This window comes from Thunnus thynnus, chromosome 2 (assembly GCF_963924715.1).
Source record: "Thunnus thynnus chromosome 2, fThuThy2.1, whole genome shotgun sequence".
Lineage (NCBI taxonomy): Eukaryota > Metazoa > Chordata > Actinopteri > Scombriformes > Scombridae > Thunnus > Thunnus thynnus.
Window position 1 is genome coordinate 10,935,866 of NC_089518.1, and position 27,157 is coordinate 10,963,022.

The 27,157-nt window shown below is 38.5% G+C and overlaps 1 protein-coding gene across 1 annotated transcript; it reads right to left on the reverse strand.

Annotated features, from left to right (window-relative positions):
• Positions 1-2,434: 2,434 nt before the first annotated feature.
• On the reverse strand, positions 2,435-14,495 carry npffr1l2 (neuropeptide FF receptor 1 like 2). The gene is made up of 3 exons (XM_067602861.1): positions 10,031-14,495; positions 4,491-4,590; positions 2,435-3,777 (listed from the first exon to the last, which is right to left on the reverse strand). The coding sequence occupies exons 1-3, from the start codon at positions 10,371-10,373 to the stop codon at positions 2,769-2,771; spliced, it is 1,452 nt and encodes a 483-aa protein (XP_067458962.1). The 5' UTR covers positions 10,374-14,495; the 3' UTR covers positions 2,435-2,768.
• Positions 14,496-27,157: the final 12,662 nt, after the last annotated feature.

A 27,157-nucleotide genomic window follows, 5' to 3' on the forward strand; every position in this document is an offset into this window, starting at 1 on the left:
GTGAGTTTCGTGGCTACCATAGGTTTTCCTACATGCTTGGAATGGGAGGATGTGGGAGGGGTATTCAGTTTATTGCAACCTACAAGCTCACTCCTAGATGCCACTGAATCCTACACACTGGTCCTTTAATGACTGATACCGAACATGTTGCTTGTCCCGCTTTTAGTATTATTGCGTTTTGTTTTGTTTTGTTTTTTTACTATTTTCCTCTTACTCTAACTAAGTGCGATTTTACTGTATTTCTTCTAACCTCTTGAACATTATCTTCCCCTCTGCCTCAATAACCTTTTTTACCACGGGTATCAACTGCTTCATCTTGTCTCATATTAAATATTCCACTCTTGATCTGTGGTTGTTGCATGAAATTGACTTGTAATCATAATCTGTCATGTGAACACAATCTGGTTTGGCTCTCATCAATAGAGGCAGTTGATAAGCAGCTTGGTGATATTGGTAATAAAGGATCATCAGTGTTAGGCTGACTAGGCTTAGTGAGGCCAGGTACAGTAGCCCAAAGAGAGGCAGCCTGTTTGGAGTTTATAATTTAAAGTCTCAACAGCCACTGGCATTGACCAGCAACACTTACAAACTCCTGCTCATGAACAATGACCTTTTAGCTCAAAGAGGCAGTGACATTAATGATTATTATTACTGATGTAAGGATTTGCGTGTTGGGATTGTAGCATGTTAGTTTGGGATTTTTTATGCTCTTTCTGTGCTATTTACTTTGTATTTCGTACTGCTTGACCTCTTTAAAGGTGGTGTTGTGGAAACATATTTTCATATGCCAAACATTTATCTAGTTGGAAGTTATTTATTGTGTGCTTGGATGGAAATTTAGGTAGTTGACCAATAGCTTTTGTGTGAAGTGTACAAACTTATTTTATGATGTGTTTAATATGGACAGTTAACACTGATATTTATACAGTTGCAATGTTGTGGAGGTAGATTTGTATTGTTATGTGAAGGCACAGTTTTTCAGTGACTGCTGGATGTCCTGTATTATGATATCCCTCATATGACTTTGCTAAAGAGGCATTAACTAGTATACCTGTTTTTGTTTTACAGTCATGTTGAAGTTACCAACGTAACTATGCAAGATCATTCCAGGCAGGACAGTTGTAATGTAGCTGTAGAACTGAAATAGAAAGAGGCATGGCAGTCAAAATTAGAAAGTAATATGCATTATGGAATGGCTCCATATATTTTTTAATGACATAGTGGGTATGGGTCACTTCTCATTTTCTGGCCAGTAAGAAAATTGATTTCTTGATTATATGGAATATGATGGTGTTGTTGTAAAATACAAGGTACACTTGGGGGCCAACATAAGGCTAACCACAAACAAGACTAGGTCAAAACCTAGTATATGGCTGGACCGTGTGTGGTCAATGTGCGAAACTGTGGCCAATTTGTTACAGGGATAGTCAGTGGTAGTAGGCCTATCTACAACATGAATTCCTGGATATTAAATGTTCATCTGCGATTTTCTGTTGTGGTCCCAGTAATATTTGTTGTTAAAGTGTAGTGAAGAAGCATATCACATGACATGTTTAAGCTACAAAGGGTTTAAATGCAGTTGCAAGAACAATACCTTCCATTCATATCTTGGGATGTTTGATTTGAAAGGGAACTTATTTCAATTCTAACTATTACTATTCTAATTACCTATCTGTTAACTCTCGCTGCTCTTTCATCTGTTTCACTCAGCGGAGTGTTTGTGTCTGCATTAAGTGTTTTGTCAGAGTGATGGTTATATGGGCTTTAACTGTGCGTTTTCCCTCATGCCTCTATGTGCCTTTTTTCTGCCTCTTTCCTGGTCAATGATCATGGAGGCTGGGGTGGAAATTTTAAATGAAACTTTTGACAGCATTTTGGTTGCAAATTCAGGAGGCTTATCTCCAACTGGTTAACGCAGACTCATGTTTTAATGCTATTGTTCATCATTTGTGATGTGAAAACGTCAGAGAAATAAAAAAGTGTGCGTCCTGGTATTAGTCCAGTTATAAAATCAAAACGCACCGCGGAGCGTCTCCCCTGCTGGCTGCTGACAGTGCTTTTAGCCAGAGAGTTGATCACACTGGACGGTAGAGGAGGAGACGGTAGAGATGCTGTTTAAACAGGAGTTTAGCCGACTTGACTGCTTTTAACACCGGAGCTGAGAGCGTCAGAGCTTGGAGCAGAAACACAGTCACTCTGCGTTGTGCTGCTGTCCTCCACTTCCATCATCTCGCTCCAATTCATTTTGAAAGAAACACTTGGCCAACTGAACAATGGTGTAACGTCATCACTCACTCAAGCACTCAGTCACTCACTCACAACTGCAGTTATAGGGCTTGTCTGTGTCTGGTCCAGCCAAAAATAATTATATATATATATATATGAGCTAAAGTATTGTAATGGGTTTTTTGTCTGTCCAGTACTTATACTTGGTTTGCCTCGCTGAACTCTACTTTCTCTGTCATGATAGGGGTTAATACATTGTTATGGTAAAATGGGACATATGGGCAAAAATTACAGTAAGCCCAAGGTACATTTTACTAGCTCCTGTGGAGTCACCTGTGCTGCTCTTGATTGGCTGAGCATGAGCATTAGCAATTTTCAGTGCTTATGTTAGATGCTGCAACTAGTGTTGCAATGTGTAATTATCCTTCCAAACAGTAAACACATCACATATGTAACATCTGATAATTGATCATTCCTTCCTTGGACTACAATGCAACATACTATGGCTTTGTTTGGTTAATTCTGGATAACTTTGTGAAAACTCAGTTATCCCACGCCTGATACACTGAAACTGCCAGTGAACTAACTCTCCCTGACTCTTCACCATTACTGCCTTTCTTACTCACAGCTGCCATTTCTAAGCCTTGATCTGAAACACTTCTCTTTGAGTGGGCTGCCACAGACCCCACCTTTGCACTCCTATTGAGCACAGCTGTGTCGGTCAACTTGTTGTCATTGTGGACTCGATTTCTCAGTCCAAGTATTAGGTGGTTGTGATTACTAGTGGCATCTCTGAAATCAGTACCTCCACAAGGTGCTTGCACAGACATTCCTCTCCTACCCCACCTGGCAATCCTCCTCCACAGCTGGCACTGCACTAGGCAGGAGAAGGTCCTGGACTTGCACACTGCCTTGAAGCCCCTCTTAAAGTTCTCATTGTAGTAGCCGTAGATAATGGGGTTGACGCTGGAATTGGAGAAAGCCAGCCAGTGGGCAAAAGGGAAGATGTAGCTGGTCAGAAGGTCCAGCTGGTCTCTGTCCAAGCCTGCATAGTCCGTCATCATCATGAGAGTCCAGAGTGGCAGCCAGGACAGCATGAACAGCAACGTCACCAGGATCAACATCTTTATCACCTTGATCTTTTTCTGTGATATCATTTGCTGACCACCCCTTCTACCCCCGACCTGGACTGTGGCGTTGGCCAGCTGGGGCTCTCTGTTTGCAACCACAGACGAGCACAGTTTGACTCCAATGCTTCCATACATCAGTGAGATGACTGTGAGGGGCACTAGGTAGATGTGAGCGAACAGAACTGCTGTGTAGACCTTTCTCATCTGTGGGTTGGCAAAGTTTTCATAGCAGGTGTAAAGGGGGAATGTATGGTTGAAGTCATCATTGTACACCATGTAGTGGAAAGGAACTTCCTCCACAGTCAATGCCACTGCAGCAGGACACATGATCACCACTGCAAGCACCCAGATTAACCCAATAGCTGCCTTGGCAACAAGTATGGTCGGCTTGGGTTGTAGAGGGTACACTATACAGCGAAACCTAGAAAGAAAAGTGCAGTGCCATTAGTTAGCCATATAGCTTTACGTAAACACCAACCATAAACAAAAGAATAAAAGAAACTGAAGTAGGTACATCATTTTCCATAATAATGAAAAACAGCTGTTTTTTGAATTTTTTTACTTACAGTATCCAGTAATTTAACATAATGAACATGCAATTGAGATCACTAACTTAACTTAGTCTGTCTGCTTTTTGGTGCTGGTGAGTTAGTGTACTTTAAGAGCTTCCTTCTGCTTCTTAAAACAACGCAGTGAGAGTGAACCAAAACAGTAAAAGTTGTGGACCATAAAACCAAAACAATGAGCCTAAAGATGCTAAGTAGTACTGACAGGAAGTGCAGAGTTGGGTGATAATTCTCTGTGGGTTTGTCACTGCAAGTGACCCAATTTACATTACACGAAACCATTTGATCCATTATTAAAATAAAAATATCCATTATAGCAGCTTTAAGTTGTATTTTAAAGTTGCATGTCTTGTTTTTCAAATGGTCAACAAAATCAGAATGTTAAAAGGAGAGCCAAGCAAATATAAAATTTAAATATTTGATTAGCTGTAATCATCAAATATTTGGTATTTTTACTTCACAAATGACAAAAATAATATTTCAGTTACTCAATCAATTTCAACTAATTAGTTATCATTTCAGCACCAACTATAACTGATATTAGGTATCAACCAGAACATATACTAACCTTTCGACAGCAATTGCCACCAGGGTGAAGACTGATGCAGACACGGACACGCCCTGCACAAAGCCACTCATCTTGCACACTGTGTTAGAAAAGGGCCAACCTGTTAAAAAAAAAAAAAAAAAAAAGAATAGAAAAACACTCAATAGAGTAATACTCAAGCTAGGGGCTGGATGTTAATGGGAATTCAGTGATATTATTGTCACTCTTTAACAACAGTTCACAGCTAACTCATTAACAACTTGTAATGTGCATAAATAGAATTGTAATAATGTAAGTAATAATGTAATCAGTTTACAGATTCAGGGAGTCTGCAGATATTCTTAAAACTGGAATTTAAGTTCAGAAATGGATGAAGATTGGTTTTGAACTCGTATTTAAAAATGGGTCAGGTTTAGATTATATTTAGATTTAGGATTAAATTGGTCAAGTGACACTTAGATTCCCTCCAGACATGTTTTAAGACATATAGAAATACTAGGCTATATGTTTTGTCTCCTACTTCTCTGTAATGTTCATGTGTCTGTGTGCACTTGAGTTCAAATTTCAACATCACACTTGTGTAACTTGCATACTGGACCTCGACTGGGTCCAAACTAGTTGTGATGTCACAAATCATGCTCGTACGTACAAGCCTTAAACTCAGATTTTAGGTGAGCACAAAGAAACTTTCCTTCTTCAGCAAACTTATGTGAAAACAGCCTTCTAGTGTCAAACTCTGCACAGTGAAGCTCAAACATCCAACTGACAGAACAAGAGGAAAAACACATTTTTAAGTGGACGGGAACTTAAAACATATTCATTTCACTTGATACCCTTTCTAATTTGTATTGTATGTTGGGCACGTGGAGGCATGCCACCTTGTATTTCTTTGTTATTGAATGGCAGAGGAAATGCAGTGTGACAGTTAGGACATATGACTCACACCTTTCTTCCTTCCTTTCAACATGATCATTGTTTCATTGTCCCTGCCAAAGCAGCAAAGGAGCCTTTAAACGCACAATATGTCATTTCTCCCGCTAGGGGTCTCTAAATCAAAACAATAACAAAAGACGGAGTTTGATGACATTGTGAAGTAGCATGGGATAATGGGAGTTGTTGTCTTCATTGTTAAACAACCACCATTGCCGTAATTGCAGTCAGTTTTTCCCAGTTAGGATTACTTTAGTGTTCTTTGTTTATGAGATTTTTACTGGGAGTCAAATTATCCGCAGAGGTCTCCTCCTCTCCAAAACAAATGGACCTGGTGATTAAAACTGGTAAAAACACTGAATAAAGTAGTTTCATTTTAAAAATCAGTGTTTCTCTGACGCTGTTCAGCAGACACAGGACGTCCGGAGGGGCTGCAAGCTGAGCTGCTGCTTATGTTTGCTCAGCTTGTTTCTCTGATAACTTAAGATCAAGACATTCAGCAGGTTTTTACCAGGAGCCGATTCTCCACATAGTTCTCCTCCTCTCCAACACAAACATACATGAGGATTAAAACTGGTAAAAACACTGAATAAAGCAGTTTCACATTAAAAAAATCAGTGTTTCTCTGAGGCTGTTCGGCGGACACAGGATGTCCAGGATGGGCTCTGTGTGAGCCGAGCTGCCACTAACGTTTACACTAACGCTCAGCTTGTTTCTCTGATAACTGAAGATCCAGATGTCCGATGACTAAAATCCTTCATCTGAAAAAAGTTTGTTGTAAAAATGTGGCTTAAAACTGAATAAAAGTCAATTTATGACAGTTTCTGGCGGACAACCACAACGCCTACGTATTATCATATTATATTGTATGCGTGTACTGTTTGGTAGATGCCATTGTAGTGGGCAACTACATTGCCAACTAGGGATGCATGATATTGGATTTTTTGCCGATATGCCGATATTTCCAACTCATTGTGGTTGCAGATGTCGATACCGATATATGCACATATTTTTTCCAGCTGGCTGAAGAGACTATTATGCATGCAAGCATAGATTATAGGCTACTATGATCAAGAAAGACAGTATATAAGGGAAGAACTTAGGAAGACTAGAGTTCAGTAGCTCAGCATTAAAACTTTAATGAACCTGCCAAGTTGGTGGTTAATCTCTGGTCCACACTCCAGAGCAGAAGGTGGCAGTAATGCACCTAATACGCTGGTTGCCAACTGCCGGTATAAACCAAAAAGAAGAAGGGTTTTTTTTTCCAAACAGAGTGGTACATCCTGGCAGCCGAAGTGTTTCCTATCTGTGCAGCTGAACACAGCAGCTCCTCCACGGACCAGTGTTTCCTCCGCAGGCTCCACTTCACTCAGCTGCCCAACAGACCCGCTGCTTCTTCCCACTTTAACCTGAATAACTAACCGGGGCTCGGTGCTCTGGTTGAATCCACCTTCAGAGCCAGGGCTAATGTTAGCTCCGGCTCTCCATGTGGATCCAACCGGAGCACCAACATTTATTCATCTTATTTTTGTGCCACACCAGCAGCAGAAACACTCTGTAAATGCAACTTCTACAAGTTCTATAAAATAAGATAAAATATTATGATTTTTTTAAGTTGTTAGCAAACAATGGCTATTTACACATCCAGCAGATACAGACCAACATTTATTTGGTAAAGGCTAAAGTTCATTAAGTTCACCAAGAGTTCACCTGCATGTCTCACCAAGGGACTTTCCTCCCCATCACAGCCTTCCTTGCAGTCACATGATTTGGCACAGTGGTCACAGCAGTTATGTTTTGGAGATATGGGGGTTGCTTCCTGTTCGTCAAAGAGGCGCATCAATGTCAACCTCCTGCAACATGTCCAGACACATGTTGCCGCATTTTGTCTGACACTCCAAGCAATTGTCTTCCGTAGAACAATATGATTGAGTGTAAACTTGAACCATCCCGGCCTGACTTCCCATACGCTTGCATGCATGCCTCTAGGTCTTGTGGTGGTCCTAAGTTCACAACATGACACACACCCTTTAAGTCAACATCCATTCCAAGAGTTGTGGTGGCTATTATAACTCTGAGAACAGCTGACTCATCCCCCAAAGATTTGACGATGTCTTGCTCGACATTCTCAGATGTCTCAGAGTGGCAACAAGCCTGTTTTCTGGTAGGTCTCTTGCTCCCACTGGATAGAGAAATTTCTTCCGAAGATAACGTTTGAAGACTGAACTGTAGAGCTCAGAACAATCTCTAATGGTCTTGCAATATATAACAGTCCTTTGACTGTCAGGCCCCTTTGACTAAAGTTCTTTCAGTAACCATGAAAAGGTCTGAGCTGGATCAGACGATACCTTTTTCACAGTAAGTCTTATGTCGTCCCCGTCAGGACTTTTGATGACCTCCACATCAACATGATATTTAACTACATTAAACCGATAACTTGCCCTGCATAAACTTTTACTGGCCCTTGGCCATTGGACCATGGGTTATGTTGAACCCTGGCTTTAATATGATAATGCTGCTTAAGCAGCAATGCATCTACAACACATAATCAGCACTCTTCTAACACTACTAGATGATAGTGAATGATGATACATGAAAAATCACGTATTAAAAAATCTTTAAAATGATACTCAAAATTCAACTATCTTGCCTCATCAGGACTGTGCAGGTGTGGTTTAATCAGATTTGATTGACGATGGCAAAACAACCCACCAATTGTCATATTCTGGTTCAAATGCTGATAAGTCCTTATTAGTTCATGGGCACACATGACATCATTTTTTTCTAACTGAGCCCTACCCACTTCAAACCAAGGAGAGGAGAACTGAGGCAAAAAAAAGAAATACTGTAACAACCAAAATTGCTCCAATGTTGGCAGAAAATAGTTTGTGTACATGCAGGACCCCATCAGTCATACTATGAAACTGATAAGAAAATTGATTTTCAAGGCCTTAAAGCAAGTTAAAGAAAGTCTCAGTAACTTATAGTAACGCATATCTAGGAAGGCCATGTCCACCACAAACCTGCTTACCACAAATGCTGCTCTCTATCACAGTGAATGAAATAATGTAAACAGGCTGATTCCTCACCAGTTAGTACTAAGTAATAAGAAAAGACAAAGTATGCCACAAACATAATTACTGTGATGATGTGTGATTAACTGTGATATAATTTAAGCACTATATTGCATCATGTACAATACAGACATCAAGTGCCGTAGTGCTACCAAAAGGTGAAATCCAATTAATCAAAACCTATACTGAATGCTTCTCCTGCAAGACTGCTGTAACCCCCCTCATCAAGTGAAAATCCAACTTTAGGCAAGAAATAATAGAACACAAGGTTGGGCCAACCTTTTAAACTCATGGGAGACCTTGCATGCATAGGCTAGGCACCAGCCACCATATGGCCATTTCCTAGTTGGCATAAGCTGATAAGACTATGAAAAAGTTACCACCAAAAACTAGAGAATGTGAAAAATAATGAAAATTGTTTATTGTGCAACAAGCACTATATCAGCAAAGGACACTTACAACTGACATCCCAAATGTGGATGCGGCCAAGATCAAAGCCTACTGAGGATCAGGGTTAGAGTCAGTCACTTTATTTTTTATTATATTAGTTGGAGACACTCGAATTGTCTGCAGAAACTTGCAGGGTTTCATCATGAGCTGCCTGGAATACAGTAGAGAGGCTCACATGGCTAGAGAGAGCAGGACGTTTGAGTAGTTTTTGTTACTGAGGACTGAGTGATTTTTGAAATCCGGTTGGAGCTATTAGCTAATTGAAATACTGTCATACTAACTTGATTAGCTTTTTTCTATCACCAGTGTAAATTAAACCAAACTAAGCAATGCCTGACCAACACTGTTGAACAAGCATGTAGTGACATGATAACCTAGCTGTCACTGAGGCCAGAAAAAAAACTAAAAGTTTGATGTGATCTGTTTGTAGCAATAATCAAATGGACAGGTGACCTGTGTTTGAAATCACTACCTATTTAATATATAGTATAGTGCATTATAATTACTATCCACCACTTTGTGCGAGTGTCAGAAGAGTGTGTACATTTATCCACTATCTTGTCAGCTACTTGCCCTCTCTCCTCTGGCTTCTACCCTGTTTGGTTTTGTTGGTCTTTAGTTTAATTAATCTTTTAGTTATGTTCTGTACAATGATCCTATTTTTAGTTTTTCTTAGTTACAACTCATGTGTGCTCTCCCCTCCTTTGTCCAGGTTTGTGACAACCTGGGGGCTCATCCAGGATCAAATGAGACATTTTTATAAAATCAAATTTTGTCTTTGTGGTAATTTGGCCCACTTTTGTTTTTGATATCTCCTGTGATGACAGAGTTTGTGGATTCTCTTGAAGGTATTTGTTTTTTGGTAAATCTGGACTTTTGCCAACAATTGCCTATTACTACTTGAGGGAGTATCATCTATGAGTTTTGTGTTTTTCTTTTGGGGTGAGAGCAATCTTCTAGATCATTTTCAGGACAAGCTCCAAATATGTCACAACTCAGCTCAATTTATTAGTTTATGAAATTCATTTTGGTACATGTATACATTTATGGCCTGAATTGACTTTCCTGCAATACATTGCTGAGGAGTTATTACGGGGTATTTATTACCTGTGATGAGGTTGTCCACCAGTGTTGTCGGGATGCAGAAGATGCCCACCAGTAGGTCACTGATAGCCAAGTTGAGGATAAAGAGGTTGGTGACTGTGCGCATACGGCGGTTTCCCAGCACGATCAGACACACCAGGATGTTCCCCACCATACACAGCAGGAAGATGAAGAAGTATGCCAAGATGTAGCTGGCAGCCACACACAGAGAGTGCTGATAGAAGGGTAAAAAGGTAACGTTGGTGACATTGGCAGCGCCATCTAGGCTGGTGTTTATAAGAGCTGCTGTGATAGCTGATCCCTCCACTTCCATCCCTTCGTCCCCCATGTTGTCCAGCATCTCCATCCTTTGCAGGAGAAATCAAATAGTGACAAGAAGAGACAAACATTTTTTTTCTCTTAATTTACAGTTTTGCATTTAAACATGATATACATAACAAAAAAAAATATAGAACACCAACTGGGGGTGTAAAAAATTTCCAACCTGATGTGTGTTTGAAATTTGACAAAGCTCACTGCTCATCCACCTCAGCTTGACAATGTCTGTCAGGTTTCTTGTTTCATAAGCTTTATATTTTGGTGAAATGCTCATTTTTTGTATAGGTGCACATGTGGAAATTGTGCAATAATGCCTACAGAGTCTGAGGATATATTCTGCTAGGAAATACCACAGGTAACATTTTTATTGGCTACACTCATTTGTCTGTTTGCAGATAACAGCAGTTTGTCACATACCATGACACTTACCTTATGTAATTCACATTAGGTTACAAGACGGCTGCACCAGCTTGAGGACAATTTTTCATGTATGGTAGACCATCCTGGGTTAGACCCTGTTTGCCTGATTGTGTTCTACCTACAGAATGCATTCAGCATACAGAGCTATGGGCCTTTACAGCTAAGAGAAATAGAGCAGTAAGTGTTTTTTTTTAATTATCATAATTGCATTCTGTATGATTACAGCTAATGCTGTTTATGCAAATAAATATGTAAGATTTTATGCAATTTTGCTTTACATTACTTCAGGTAGCTTGACATTATAATGGTCACAACACACCATTAATGGCTTAACACACCCTAAAATATAGTTGAACAATGCCCCAAATTCAGAACGTAATTGTCTTTGAGTATATGGCCAAGTTTTCATCAGCAGATACTGTGCATATTAAATATGAAATCACATGAAACATTTTACAGATACTGTAAAACATTTATTGTCATCAGTCATGAATAGTTGCACTATGCAGTGTTTTGTCACAACATCTGATAATAACCTAAGTCATGCATCAATCATCCATGATAATAAAAAATAAAGTAGAAAAAATAATTCAAGTATTCACGGAATCCATAGTAAAAAAAGATCTTGAGACAAACCATAGATAGATATTTACATGACATAGCTGTTGACTAAACATCTTGTTCAAGTCTTTCAGTCGTTACAGGTATCTAGCCTATCAAGCTGGTGATGGGGCTTCCTTGGACGGAGGATACAAGTGGTCATTCCAGCATGTGTGGTTCTTATTCACCAGGAGTTTCCTGACGCCCTAGGCAGATATGTGGGTTTCAACCCTCCCTTAACCAAGATACATAGCTGGTGATGACCTCCTTGTCTTGCCACTCATACTGTGGACACAGGTTAATACCTTATCCATGAATGGTACTGGGTCCACAAAGACTTTCTCAAAGATGACATCCATCAAGTCATCCACATACCCTGTGCAATATTCGACAAAGACTTTGTTTAAATTTTTTCATTTTTATGTATGTGTCAAAACAAAGACTGAAGGTCTGTTTCAAATTTTCTTATAACAGCATGTTACACTTAATATAATTTACATTTATATTTAGTTTTGCAATGTCCTTCAGGATTTTCTTGTGTATTTTTCAAAAAGATATTCCCTCTTGATGTTTTGCTGATGATGATGGAGAGTGCTGTCTAACATGTCAGTCTAATATCTCCCATAGGTGTTCAATTGGATTGAGATCTGGTGACTGTGAAGGCCACAGCATATGATTCACATCATTTTCATACTCATCAAACCATTCAGTGACCCCTCGTGCCCTGTGAATTGGGGCATTGTCATCCTGGAGGCCACTCCCATCAGGATAGAAATGTTTCATCACAGGTTGATCACTCAGAACAATTTTGTATTAATTTGCAGTGACCCTTCCCTCTAAGGGGACAAGTGGACCCAAACCATGCCAGCAAAATGCCCCCCACAGCATAACAGAGCCACCAGATCCCCTCACTGTGGGGGTCAAGCAATTAGACCTGTACCGGTTTTTCCTTTAATTTGTAACCCCTCTGTATATGGTCGGTATATGTGAAGGTAGATTCTGAACAAATGACAATAGTGAGTGGAAAGTGTTAAAGAACAACTAATCTAGGAAAATTGTTCTGTGAATTTGACCCCTGGTGGGTACACTTTTGAAACACCTAGGTACTCACAGAGAATGCACAATGCTGCATGTGTCACAGCCACTTGCATGTACACAATGTTAAAATTGATACTTTGATATTTTTATCTAGTCTACACTGGGGGCCAGATGTACTGTATGTAGTCAATTAAAAGCCAGGTCTCCGATAATGGTCGGGGGTGTGGTTGACACAAACAAATAAAGGCTGGCCCCAAAAACAGACCAGGGAAAAAACAAGAGTGGATGACCTCTTGGTGCCTGTTGTATAATGTGCATGCCAGTTAAGCATAAATAGTAGTTACCTGGATGTAAATCTGAGCGGGAGACTGAGCAGCCACACATTTCTCCATTCTCTATTTCTCTGTTTAGTCTGCAGGTTAGGCTAACCCATTGTTGCTAACTTCAGGGCTAACCCCCTTCACTTTTCAAGCAGTTGGGGAAACAACAGATGTGACTTTTCTTTGTCTTGAGAAGCTGCAGCATTTATTAACTGACACACTGTAGTCTGTACTGTACATTTACTGCCAGATTGACACTTGACCGCTTCCTCTGCTCCACTGGCATTCACCGTCACTTTTCTTCGACTCACTCTCTCACTCAACCACTCACTCACCTATTACGCCGCATTTAAGCACTGCCCTATTCCCTAAAAAGAGCTATGCTACCAAGAGTTTCCCAGGCAATGACACAGTGGTTGACTCCTGCACAGAGGCTCCTAAACGTTGTTGATTTCCAAATGAATGGATATTTGGTGTTATTTTTGGTATTAAAAAATATTTTTCTGGCCTGGCGGGGGTTTGTGTTGATGGTCTGCCAGGCCTGTACAATTGTAGGGGAAACACTGGAGATGGAAACATAGGGTGAAAAACAGAAAACATTGTTTGGTTTGGTTGTTAACCGCTGAGTAGGTTTTTGTGGCTGTTGTGTGATTTTTATGCAGTTTACACAGCTATCTGTAAAATGCCAATCAATAAACTTAAAGGTACAGTCAGTCATTCTGGAAAAAGATTATTGATATTTGAACTAAACAACCAAACAAATACACCCCTCCCTTCATGCTCCTTCATTACACTACATTATCACGAGCGTAAAAAAAAAAAGTCTCATATGAACACAACAGTCCATCCACATTCTCCGACTGTCTGTGGTCTCCCCAATTCTCACTTGACTTGCATTCAGCATCTCTGTCCACAGAAGCAGCCGTCTGTCAGCTGCAGCTCCTGGACAGCTGAGAGGACAGCGTCCGGACAAACTGCCTTCGCCAGGCTGACTGAGAGCAGAAATTTACTGAACCAAAATAGTTTTCATGTCGGCTCCACGGGAAGAAATCAACAGTGTTTGTACATATTGATTCATTGATACACCTAATAAATTGAGAACATGTACAGTGGGATATCTGTGTGATTTAAACAGCTGCTTGCTCAGATTACACTTCACTAAACGTGACAGAAACAGACTCGGAGCATAAAAAAACACAGGAGGTCTCTGTGAGACTCTCAGATTCAGTGTGGATTGATACATTTAATAAAATGGAAACATATCTGTTCCACGAGAACATACTTTCTATGTGAATTGGCCACAGCCTCTCTTTCTCCAGTTTGCCAGCCCTCCCCCACCATTCAGTGGTTGCTGGAGATGGGAGACTGTCATGTCCTCACACAGGCAGCTGCTCTGATGGTTTCCTGTCCTATGCACGAGCACAAACACTGCCTGCTGATTGACTGGAATAGTGTTGTGTGGCTTGGTCCGAGCCACTTTGTTTGTTTCCCATTTACAGAATCAGGGCTGTGTATGAACACTGGATTTTTTTTCAGCGTACACACAGAACGGACAGGTAGCAGACCGTGAGGAGATATTCACTGAATTAGACAAAATGTGTATTGAACAATCTTTCTTCAGAATCACTGACTCTACCTTTTAATATTGATTAGTTTTTTCTTAACGTAAGAATTGTTTTCTCATTTTATTTAGTATTCTTTTCTTTTTATCCTTAATTGTGACAAAACCTTGAAGTCTGTTTCAAACAAAGAGAAGAGAGACTGCTGGTTAATGAAGGGTTCAGTATATTCAAAAAATCGACTTTCAATATGTAGTGTAAGGCTAAAAGATAAAAGATGTTAACAATGCATTTTTGTTTAATGAAAGTAAACAGAACTTCACATTCAAAAAGTTCTTTTCACTTAAATTCACCTTTTCAATGATTCAGTGCAATACAATCGTTGTTTATTCCCTCAAGGCTTTTTCCATGCACATACAAAATCAGATGAACTAGACTGAGATTGTTCAGTATCAGGACTACTGACACATACTGAAAAACGTGGCTCAACTAACAGTATAGTATTATAGTACATCACACACTGAAGATAATGATCACTTAAAGTTCTTACGGCCTGCAGAAAACTGCTCAACATGAAACTGCTCATGTGTGACTCGAGGCTTAACGTATTGCAATGGGGAATGCTAAGGGAAAGCTAATTCAGCTTCTCTAAAAAATATATTTTAATTTTTAATGTTATTCAACATCAACCCTTGATCACAAAGCCATGTTATGCCTTACTTTTGAGGTGTTTCGTCGTGGTTGAGGGGTCATCTCGGCAGGTCCAGTGCTGTTTGGTGTAGTGTTACCAGCGGTGTTGCAGTGAAAGAGCCCAGATCAGGCTTTGGACTGTGGGCATGTCTTTGTGGGTGCAGAGGTGTTGAAGGAGTCAAGCCATTTCAGGCTGCTCTGAAAGAGTCTTTAGGCCAGTTTAACATCTAGTTTGCAGTATTGCTGTCAGAAAGCAGGTAGAGATCCAGTTTCAAGCATTGTTTTCTTCTTCAATTTAAGTTTAGGATTCAGGCTTTGGTTGGCTTGTAGTAACTTGAGTTGCGTACCGAATAAAGTTTAATCTGACTACACTCAAATCTTCAGTGGCATTTACTTCAAAATAAAATTACTGTACGTGGAAATACAAGACTTAATGTTACATATAAAACAAACAAGCTAAACTTGTTTCAATAAAAGATTAAATATGCATATACTTAGTTGAAAAACAAATAAAAGAGATAAAAAGTTCTTGGAGGCCAGCTCAAAGAGGAATCTCTTTGAGGTTGTTTTATAAGTTAGGATAAAACGGGAGGAGTTTGGGTGTGTTCTAAAGGTTTTCGCACCAAATAATTGATGAATATTCAATTTCTTTGTTTTCCAGAACTTTAGGTGTGATTGATGTTTGCAGCCCGCGTCTTCTGAAATAAAGGAATTTTTGGGGAAGTCTAATTCTGAGTTTTTACATCCAAAAATCACACTTCAAAGTCACTAGGTCTGAACATTTCCTGTCAGCTTGTATCATATTTGTAAAACCATTCAAGAAAACAGTTAAGCAGTTTACATACGTTTCATAATAAGTCAGTTCTTCTAATAACATTAACCTTCATATAAACACTTCATAATGTCTAAGCATACAACGCTCAATGATACAACTATTTACACACCTTAAACCATCTACACCGAAATAAAGTTTAATACAATAGTGAAAGGAACTAAAGTTAGGCAACACTATGTGATTAGATTACTTTCAGAAACATATTTAAATATAAGTTCAATATAACCTTTACTTCATAATATAAAATCAATCAATGTGACTATTGTTTAACAATAAAAGAAAACTTTGAATTTAAATCCTTCAAACATTATATCTTTACATTCCTATTAATTCAGAAAATTCACTCTTTCAATACAATCAAAAGTTAAACACTTGTGTTTTAAAATACAAATACATAGTTACTAAACATTTGTCAACGCTTCATATAAGGGAATTTAATTCTTGTCACTAGAGGGCAGTGTTGTTACATGTAGTATGAAGTTAATAAAATCAAGGTTTAATATCTCCTTGGTAGATAGTCACACAACTATGAAAGTTATACCATTATTCTTGCATTTACATGACAAATAACACAGTATAACTTGCATTGCATGATTAGATATTTAAGTTACATGAATTTCAGGTTTGGCTCAGTTTTGCAGGGAGGCTTCAGGAATGTGGGTTAGAGTTTAAGGCCCAAACGCACTGAAAACATCTGACGCGCATGTTTTGAAGTACACCTATTATTTTTAATGGCCAAACACACACCAAAAGCACTATGAGGCACGTAAAAGTACCTTGACACCCCTACTCCGACCTTGTTTCGATTTTGGAGTGTCAAATGAGGACCCAACGACCAAAACTGTTTTTTCTGCAGCCAAAAAAGAGATAGAGAGCGCAAGCCAGCTGAGCACCGGCAAGTGCGCGCGCACGAGAGAGAGAGAGACAGAGAGAGAGAGCGAGCAAGGAGAGCGAACGGTGAGAATAAAGCCGGTGAAAGAGAGAAATAAAACGTTATATATTCTGGTTATTTCATGGAAGTCATGTTTTACAGCACAAATCAATAACCATCAAACAGTCAACAGATGATTTACTGTGGAAACAGACGTACTTAGTTTCAGTTTCATTTTCCTCCTCTGCGTTTCTCCTTTTCATCATTCACACTACACATGCTCCAGCAAGACTACAGTGTTTGCGGTGAAATGAGGACGAAGATCTCCAGGCTTCTAAAGCAAGTGAAGAAAAACAGTGTTTTGCCTTCTGTGTGGCTAAAGTCCTACAAGGTAAAAAAAAAGCAACGGCTGCTGCAGCAGTGGAGTGCGTAAAGACCCTGAAGGGAGGCTTACCTGCCCTTCGCAATGAAAAGGCCCTGGAGGAAATCATAAACAAGACCAAAGCATCAGCAGTTGCACACGACCTCAAGATGCCTGACCCTAGCACAGACATATATGGGAGAGATTTTCCACATCCATGAAGAGTCCTCTTGTTTGGATGTCCAAGTTTGACATACGTATTCAATCAATGTCCTGTCTCACCAGTTACAGGGTGTATGATTATATCATTTAGTAAGTTACATTATTTCTTGTTTGTGTCACAGATCTGCCATTAGATAGTGCAGTTTCATTCTCGGAACATGACATTTGCAATAAAATTAGAAAGAAGCTATGAAACACATTCTTTATTTGTTGTTGTTGCTAAAGGACTGGATTAAGCTGAACTTGAGCTGACAGAGGGGAATTTATAAAATTTTATTTTCACCCCACTGTTATTCATACAGTGAATAGAAATCCTTACAGCTTATAAACTTTATACTCCACCTCACCAGAGGAGAAATACTAGTTTCTGCACATGCTGTGTGATAAAGGGGCTGCCCATATTGCGTGGCTGTGGCTCAGTCAACAATAAATTGTCTACTGATTGGGATCAACATTCCTGTCCATAGCTGAATATGGTAATTTGCTGCTTTGACATACAGCATGTTGGTGTTCAAGTGTGCTTTCTGCTGTAGTGTAAAATGTTCTAAAACCGGTGTATAATATTGTTGGCCATTCAAATTAATACAAAAATGATGAATGTTGTGCAGCATTTAATATGACCTCATTATATAGACTTTCTCTCAGCACCCCCAACTCTGTTTGACTTCCAGCATCCCTAATTTCAGGATTTATAGTCCCTCTGTGTCAAACACCTTAAGACCTCAGCTTTTCTATTGTTTCAATAGCTGCACATTTCCTATGTGAGTAAATCCAGCAACACTTTATACCGCTACCATGACTACACAACACACAGTCACTGAAAATTTTATTTATTTTTTATTTAATTTTGATCATCAGTAATTATAGCAGGAAGATACAATTTTCTTTTCTCATGTCTGTAAAACCACTACAGTATAGTACTGAGATATGTAGGGATTAGATATGATTTGTTTATGTTTGAGTAACTATCTAAGCACAAACAACAGCTCTGTTATTGTACCATATGTTTTCTACCCTGGTTAATAAAATTGGCATCTAGGCTTTTGAGAGATTGGATCTATAATGTTTTGAGGGGGACAAATAATTATTGCATCTACAACAGACAGAAGTTCCATAATAATGGAGGATGTGAGTGGTGCCACTTGTCAGTCTGACTTATGTCCTGCCCTCTTTTCACCACCACCGAAAAAGAAGCGAATTTCTCTCTGTCACAACTATGTCAAGAATTAAATGTATTCCCTGCGTCCGCGGAGGGTCAAAACACTACACGATCACATGATTCATGCAGCTACAGAGTATTGTCTTTGCAGCGTGATAATGGTGGAAAAAGATTAGACTTAATGAAATTAGTTGTAAGCATATCTTTCTTATTCTGCTTTGGCTTCAATGGAAGTCAGTCACATATCTTAACATTTCGGATTTCTTTCAGATACTAAGAAGCAGACATAAACTAAATATCAATTCATCCATCTATTGATGTCAAGTCAATTTTATTTACATAGCCTAATATATAGTACTGACGTAATTGCAAGGCAGTAAAAAGCTCATTTATTCAAGTAAACCTAATTATGTCTATGCTGGAATAATCTACTAAAACAAGAGTGCAGCAGGTGGTTGATTGGTTGTAATGGCCTACAGCATTAGCATACTTTAATAGTTTGACCTCCTCACCACAGCTAGATTACTACTAAGCTACTACCGAATATCAATAAGCCAATCCATTAGCAATATAGCGATGAGTTATTATGGCTTTTCATGAATAAATCACTGGTGTGTGGACGCATTTTACTGATCTACAGCAAAGTGGGTGCCACGGGACCCCGGGATGCCAAGAGGATGGGCCAGGGGTGCTGTGAGATTAATCATATAACTTTTCACTTATTGTGCGTTTTTAATAATGTTTCACCACATAAAAAGTCAGCAACATTTGCATTAACCACGTTTAATGTTAGAGTGTTAGAACATATTAAAATAGAATAAATAAGCAATGAATATCAAAATCACCATATTAAAAACAGTTTAATATGCAGGCAGTCTCAGCTGACATGACAACTCACTGTTGCAGATTGTCATAGTAACACAACACGCTTTTTGGCTTGGGAGTTTTGCTGGAGCTCAGCAGTCAGAAAAAGTGAGCATCAGAGCAGTGATGGAAAAACAGCTCAAAGAAATCCTGAAACATCTCAATGCAGAGATGACTGAATCTGAGCTGCCCGACAAAACAACTGGACTAATGGTTAATTGACAGGTTTTGGTTGCCTGTGGAAGACGGATACCCGTCCTTGTCCTTGCACATTCACTGTGGTGTTACACCTCCCCAAATTCATAGTAGTGTTATGTGGCTTTCTCATCGCTGATAAATATGAAAACAACACAAGAGAAGTCCTGTCAGAGGAGTCAGACCTGCGGATTGTTCTCACTTCACATCAACACTCGCACAAGTCCCACTTTTTGGGGTTTTGTTTGTTTGTTTTTCCTCGTAGGCCTACATCTTAAATATAAGCTCATTTTAATTAAAGAAAATGAAAGAAATTCATTAACATATTGACTGTATTCATTGTTCATTTTAAGTAAAACGATGTATCTGTAAATCTGCATAGCACCTGTTGGTTTTTCTTCTGAGTGATTGAGAATGAGACTATATTATTTAACTTAATATTTATATAATATAGCATAATATGAAATTGTTAATATTGATAAGCTTCTGTGTACATATAGGTTGTGGAAGTTATATTAGGGGTTGGGTGGCTCAGGGTGTCATGGCAAAAAATTTACTTTGAAGGGGAACTCATTAAGTAAGTCAGGCACAATTTCATTACATTCAAAAGCAATGTCACTCCAACGTTCAGCTCAGCTCATACTGTCAGTTCTAGTTCTAACCCTAACCCTAACCCTAACCCTAATCAAACACCTAATAAAAAATAAAGAATTAATCTATGATTGAAACTTATGTAAGCTTGGAGACATAAGTAGTAACCCACATGATTTCCACTGAAGGGTCTTGACGTATGGCTTCCTGCTGAATATGAAAGGAGATATAAATGTTTGACACTGGTGAGGAGGAGCAATCATCCATCACAGGAGGCTTATCAGGCAATAGACTAATATTCAAATCAATTCAATGTGGTGGCTTTCAATTAGCAGCCCTTTATTCAAATGATTTTCAAACACTGTATTTGTACACAAATTATTTCAGATGATCATGTATGATTTTGCTCTTAATGAACAGTGATCTATCACCAAAAACTCCTTATTTAGAGTTTAGACTGTTATATTCTATTTCAGTTCAGTGATCAATACTGATCAACAGCCCAGACCTAGACAAATCTATGTCAGTGTTTAAACACTTATGACTCTCACTGACATTACAATATAGTAATAGTATATAATAGTTGAGTATTTTATTTTTCAACTACCTTTATGCATAAAGAGAACCAGAGACAGCTTTCTGTGAAACACTTATATTAACACCAATCTGATTGTGTACAACATTTCATTTCACACTTTCAAAGTGATGTGAGTGATGTGTAATCCTGCTTTGTGAAATAAATATTACCCTTCTCCTCCATCCTGTTTCCTACATTAGCAAGATCAATCCATTTTCTGTTGAGGGGGACCTGAGGTACAGTAAAAAGTTGTAATGCATAGATAATGCTAACCTGGAAAATGTGATGAGTTTTAAAACTGAAGGTGATTTCAAGTTCTAGCCTTTAAAACCAAAACCAACTCTGCACTGCTGCTGCTGCTCATCCTAGTGTATGGAAATATTCCAGTATCCACGATCTGACATAAAAAAAGATAACTATTCTCATAGTTTGAAAGGAGTTGATACCATTCCTTCTCTTTGTTAAAGAATCTGAAACTCTACTTTATTTGTCATTCTGCTCCTCCATACTGTAATTCTACTATTGCTACTTTTGTCTGCCCTGTATTTCTATCTATCTCTGCTAATTGAGGACTTTAAGGACTGAGAGTGTAAATGATTGTAAAACCCCCAGAGGAAAATATGTGATATATATAAATAAAAATAATATAACAAAATAATCAAAAATGTATCAATTTGATTGTTGTTTTTGATGTTTTGTTTTTGATTCAAACTTGGTACACTACTGTACATGGACCACAACTGCCAGACCACCCCAAAAATGATCTGTTTTGGTATTTTCTGAGGCAAACAGATAATATACTGATAAAACACTTTATACACAGGATTGATACTGCAACACTTAGTGCTGGAGTGGTTAAATCTTGCACTATACAAAATGGTGTGCATCGAACAGCAGCCAAGTTTCAGCACAACTAATGTAAATGCAGATAGCAAGAGAGTGTGAGTTTCCAGTCAAAGAGTAAAGGTCACAGCCCCTACTCAAGATAAATGTTATTAGAGTGGAGTTACAATGCATATCTTCTTCTAATATGGATTTGTCAGAAAACACAAGCACAAAATGACTCAATAATGTCGAGACTTTGAGCAACATGTTTATCTTCTGTGTTTGTTAAGATTTAAAATGGTAGCTCACACAGGTGTCCACCTAAAGGCATGAGGCAGAGACAGAATAATTACAGCTCTCCCTCGGGAAGTTAGAAATGTCAAACTAAGGAGGAAAAAAGTCAAACATGACATTACAGCTGCAGTAGAAGGATGCCTACTGTTGTTAATGATTTTTATAGAAAATTATTTCTCAGTAATCATTTCTTTAGTTAAGCAATGTGAAAGACTGAAAGTTAAAGAAAGGCCATCAATTTCAAAGTTTGTTATCTTGTTATTTTGTAATTTAGTTGAACATTTGTGCTCGACTGTCATCAAAGAGAAAAATAAGAAGTTTTAGAGAATAGAGACGAGAAGTTTGTTCCTTCCTGAGAAAGGAAATTGAACACTGAAGTATTCTGTGGCCATTAGTGTGTGGCTGTGTTGCTGGAAAGCAAGTATAATAATAAAAACTACACAATAATGAAATGATGTTCATAAAACAGTTAGATCTGGTCAGGTAACTAGATTGGACAAGGACATGTCAAAGGACATAGCAAATGTTTTTTAAATATTCTATTATTTAATTTACAGTCATGTGGACATTTGATTTGTACCAACCAAAAAACATTTGAGAAACATGTATATGGTACATCTAAATTCCTGCTAAAAGGTCACTGCAGACAACTCCAGAGATCAGCAAACATACTGTCAGATCAGATGTCTCATCAGAATCAGACTTGATTTAGAATGTATGAATTATTGTATAATTAAACAATTGTGGTAGAATCAAATTAGATTAGATGTTATCAAAATTCAGATTGGAGTGAGGCCAAAATGGGATGGAAACACTGTTCTTCATCTTCTATGGCAGGTGTGGCCAACCAGTAGAACAATAAAAGCCAAAATAATAGTTGTACTAATTTAAAGAGCCACATTACATCATGAACACCCTGGCAGGAGCATACTCACATAAACAGCAAATTCCTATTAGATGCAATGACAGCACCCTATTTACATGGGTATTATTTCTTAACTTGCATTTAAATACTTCAGACTTACTGGAACTTCTGGCAATCCTCATGTTCTACAATCCTGTTGAAATCTGGCTTTTGTTCTGCTGTTGCCACTGGCAGCAACTCCTTCACATGTTTCAGTAAGAGCAGAACAATGCTTGGATTTTACTTCTTTCAAAATAGAAAAATATGATACTATCAAAGACAAATATTGCTATATCAAGTATTGATATTTCTCCACTGTGCCAACATGTTCTATCCCTTCAAACTATTTCCAGTTTGTCATCCTGAGACAGTTCAATATTTTGCGATGCTGCTGTCACATGGGGTTTTCAAACTGTCCAATTCAGCAGTGACAGGGTCAACAAGAAACTTAATCTGCAGCCTTGTCACCTGTAGATAATGGAGTCTGTTCTCAAAACTTTTGGAGATTTTCAAGCAGTGTTACATACACGCTTTTAGCACATTAGCAGCTTGCCCACTTGCATCTGACAAACAGGAAGAAGTAGAAGAGGAAGAAGGAAGAAAGTGTCATTTTCAATGTGGTAATTAAGAGCATAAAATTGTACATTTCCAGCATGAGTGTTATGAAGTCCCCTCAGTTCAGCTTTTACACAGGCCTAAGAGGACACTCACAGAACTGAGCATAGCATACCGTCTTCAACAGATAAGACTTTGTTCTTGACAACATGTCTGGTAAGATAAAGATTAGATACCTAAAATGATAAAGACGCTGCTCTGAGTCATGCATCGTAAAATAACCTGCAAACAAAGTCTTTATTTAGACTGTATTCTTTAATATTCTGTTTTGAATACATCAGTGTTATTAATACTGGTCAATAATCCAAATCACCAACCAATATACATAAATGTATACTGTCTACAATTTTGAATGCACAACATCAAAAAAAAACTTAGAAAAATGATCCTGGCAAAACCTTTTTTTTCACTTGTTCTTAACTCATAAACACAAGAGAGAAAAGAATTTAGACTTTCAGACTTGATTGGATCTCCAGAAAAAAAAATTTCTCGCTTGCCTTTCAGGGCTTCCATACAATGCTCTCAGCAACCTGTACACATTCCTCCAGACAACTGTCTACTGTATCAATGTTGATTATACTAAGTAATGCATAAAGGTAAAAGTATTAAGAGCCAAGTTCATGAACAGGAGCTAAGAGTCAAGTTCTTGAACAATATATAGGTGCCACATTTGTTGCATGATACACCTAGTGCATTAATTCTGCACCTTAAGTATTTTCATGGATCCTGAAAAAATGTTGTTCCTTTTTTATGCTCAAGAAGGATGTTCACTACAGTTCAAAAGTTCCGCAGGTTTTCAAAAGCATTTAAATATATCATGTTGGGGTTGCTGTGACTTTTGCTGGCTGACTCTGTGATTCCTGATGATGTGAGATCCGGTGTGCAATTCAACATGGTGGCGCCCTGCTGCTGAATTAAGAACACTTCACAACAAAAAAGCTTAGGACATAATTCTACCCTGGTTCAATACTCTACAACGGACAAACTGGAAGACCTGGAACAGTATATTGACGAGTGTTTTGACCAGCTCGGCACAATGGGCAAAAAAGGGAAAAAGAGATCAACATGAGCTCTACACCTTCTGCCAAATGCCGTTGTTCACCCAACTCATTCATGGACTCACCCACTCAGACAGACACTTCTAACTGCTTCTCCATAGAAGCTGCTTCTCCATAGACCATAAGCTGCTTCTCCATAGACCATAAACTGTCTGCTGTGGATGCAAGGATTTCCCTTGTTGAACTGCTACACAAAGAATTTCAGGGGTTAAAACGTAGCTTGGAGTTCAGCCAGGAACAGATCCTCACCTTAACCAAAGTGAACAAACAGTTGAAAAAATCTGTCCAAACTCTCACTGAGTAAATAGCAGCTGTCACCAGAGAAAATACACAATGAAAGAAACCATACTAGATCTGCAAGTGCGCCCAATGTGAGACAACCTCATTTTTATCCCAGAGCTTTCTGACCACTCTTCCTCTGATCCTGAAAAAACACCAAAAGATTTCTTGACCACTCAGCTTAAGATACCATCAGACAAAGTCAACCAAATCTCATTCCACTGTGTCCACTGTCTCAGCCACAATCAAGGCAAATAATTGCCAATTTGAATAATATAAACACAAAAAACTGGTTAAAAAACAAGGAAAGGAACTTATGGAGGGACGCAAAAGTCTTTTCTCTATTGGGAAACAGTTCCTTGAAAAAGAAAGGAAAGCTGTGATCTCCGTTGATGAACTGTATGTTGATGGACAACTCTTCCGCAACAATGACCAGACACCTTGGCTATTCTAAGAAACTGTTTAACCTGTCACAAGAAACATATAAATGAGCACATCATAGTCTCCAAGTGCTCCTCAAGCCACTACCTTGTCTCGCTTGTTAGTCAATGATGCAGTAATCAAGTCTATGTGCTTCACGTTTCCACACAGTCTCCAAGTGGGGATGAGACTGCTACCAATGCCAACTTCTGGACCCAAATTTGCAAAAATAACTTCAACAAGAGCAATAATACGAATTTACAACTCATACAGTATAAGGTTATTCATAGAATACACTACATTGGTGAGAAATTACACAACATGGGATTTAATGAATCAGACAGATGCACAAAACACAACTGACACTTACTTGCATGCTACTTGACACTGCTCTCCAATCAGGCACTTCGGGCTGCAAGTTACAGATCAATTATCTCACATACTGGACTGCCACATCCCTTTATCCCCGGAGGTCTGCATATTAGGCAACCTATCAGCACTACAATTACCCAGCACTACTCTAATATTCTCCTCACAGCCCTAACTATTGCCGGGAAATTGAATCTGTAAATGAAAAAGTAACATCATACAATGGAAAAACCTCCTGATAGATCCCTGGAAAAAATGTCTGACTCCCTCAGTCATAAAACAGCTGAATGTAATAAAACCTGGTCCACAGTCATCAATAAATTAACCTCCGCTATTAGCTGATCTCCAACCCACAATGCAATGATGAATGCGTAAATACACACACAATTCTGCCTCCATTAGCCCAATTTTCTATCACGCACACATTTCCCTGCAGTATCCTTGTGCTCACAAAAGAGTGAAGGTTTGCGCTTGAAATAGCAGTGGTTAAATTATATTCAATGATCTGCTCTGTGTTCCAAACTAATTTGCTGACTTTATGTGTTTTAGTCCAATACGAAGACATTATCTGACCAAGAGTGATGGAGGTGCTTTGGATATTATGATACTAACTGAAAAGTGCGGTACAAATTAAATTGATTATTATTATTATTTACTTGGTTGTAGTGTATTTTAGCTGTCTATTTCTTCCGTCCTTATTTCCGCTTGTTTTGTAAGTGGTGTGTTGGAGGCTGAAAAAAAAAAAAGAGAGAGTCAAAATTAAGATGTTGCAATACCATGGCAAATAATTGTTGAACACTTTGGGCAGTTGTTTGGAAAGGATGAGATTGTGTTTAGTGTGTTGATTCATTTTGCTGAGGAATACAGGCAGTTTGGTCCATTAGATAATATCTCAGGATTACATTTTGAGAACTATCTTGGACATATTAAGCATCTTCTACACAAGTCACATCAGCCTCTACAGCCGGTAGTCAAAAGGTTGTCTGAAATTCAACATGTTGGGTTACTATATCCAAGAAATGATCCAATGTTATACAACATCCACACTGATGGCCCTGTCCCTCCACAATTAATTTCTTCACAACAGTACAGGAAGGTCTCCACTAATCTGTTTACTTTGTTTGCATTAGTGGAGAATATAGTCCAGTCAGAGGAAGATGTGTATGTAATGTACAGAAAGTTCAAACACAAACAGCCATACTATATATATATATATATATATATAGTCATCATACATGGGTACATACAAGGTAAGTGTGGCTTGCAAGAGAATATAGGGATATTACGCAGAATGATGTATGTGCAGAGTTTGACACTAGAAGGCTGTTTTCAAATTCATCTGCTGAAAGTGGAAAGTTTCTCTGCGCTCAATGAAAATCCAATTTTAAGGGCTAGGCCTACAGGCAGGATTTGTGACATCACAAATAGTTTGGAAGCCAATCTTGGTCCAATATTCAACTTACACAAGTGTGATGTGGAAACTTGAAGCCTCCAGCGCACAAACACTGATGACGCACTTTACAGTGAAGGAGGAAACACCTGTTGTCCAGCAGTTCAACTTATATTTATAGATTCTGGATTTTTAAAGGAAAAGGAGTAGGTTGTGTTTCAAGGATTTTAACAAAATAATTGAATTTTTGTGAGAAGAACATATCAGATACAAATTATTATTCAAAGTAGAGCAATTTATATGCATGTTAAAGCATGTCTGGAGGGGATAAGTATGAGACAGACATCCCTAAATGA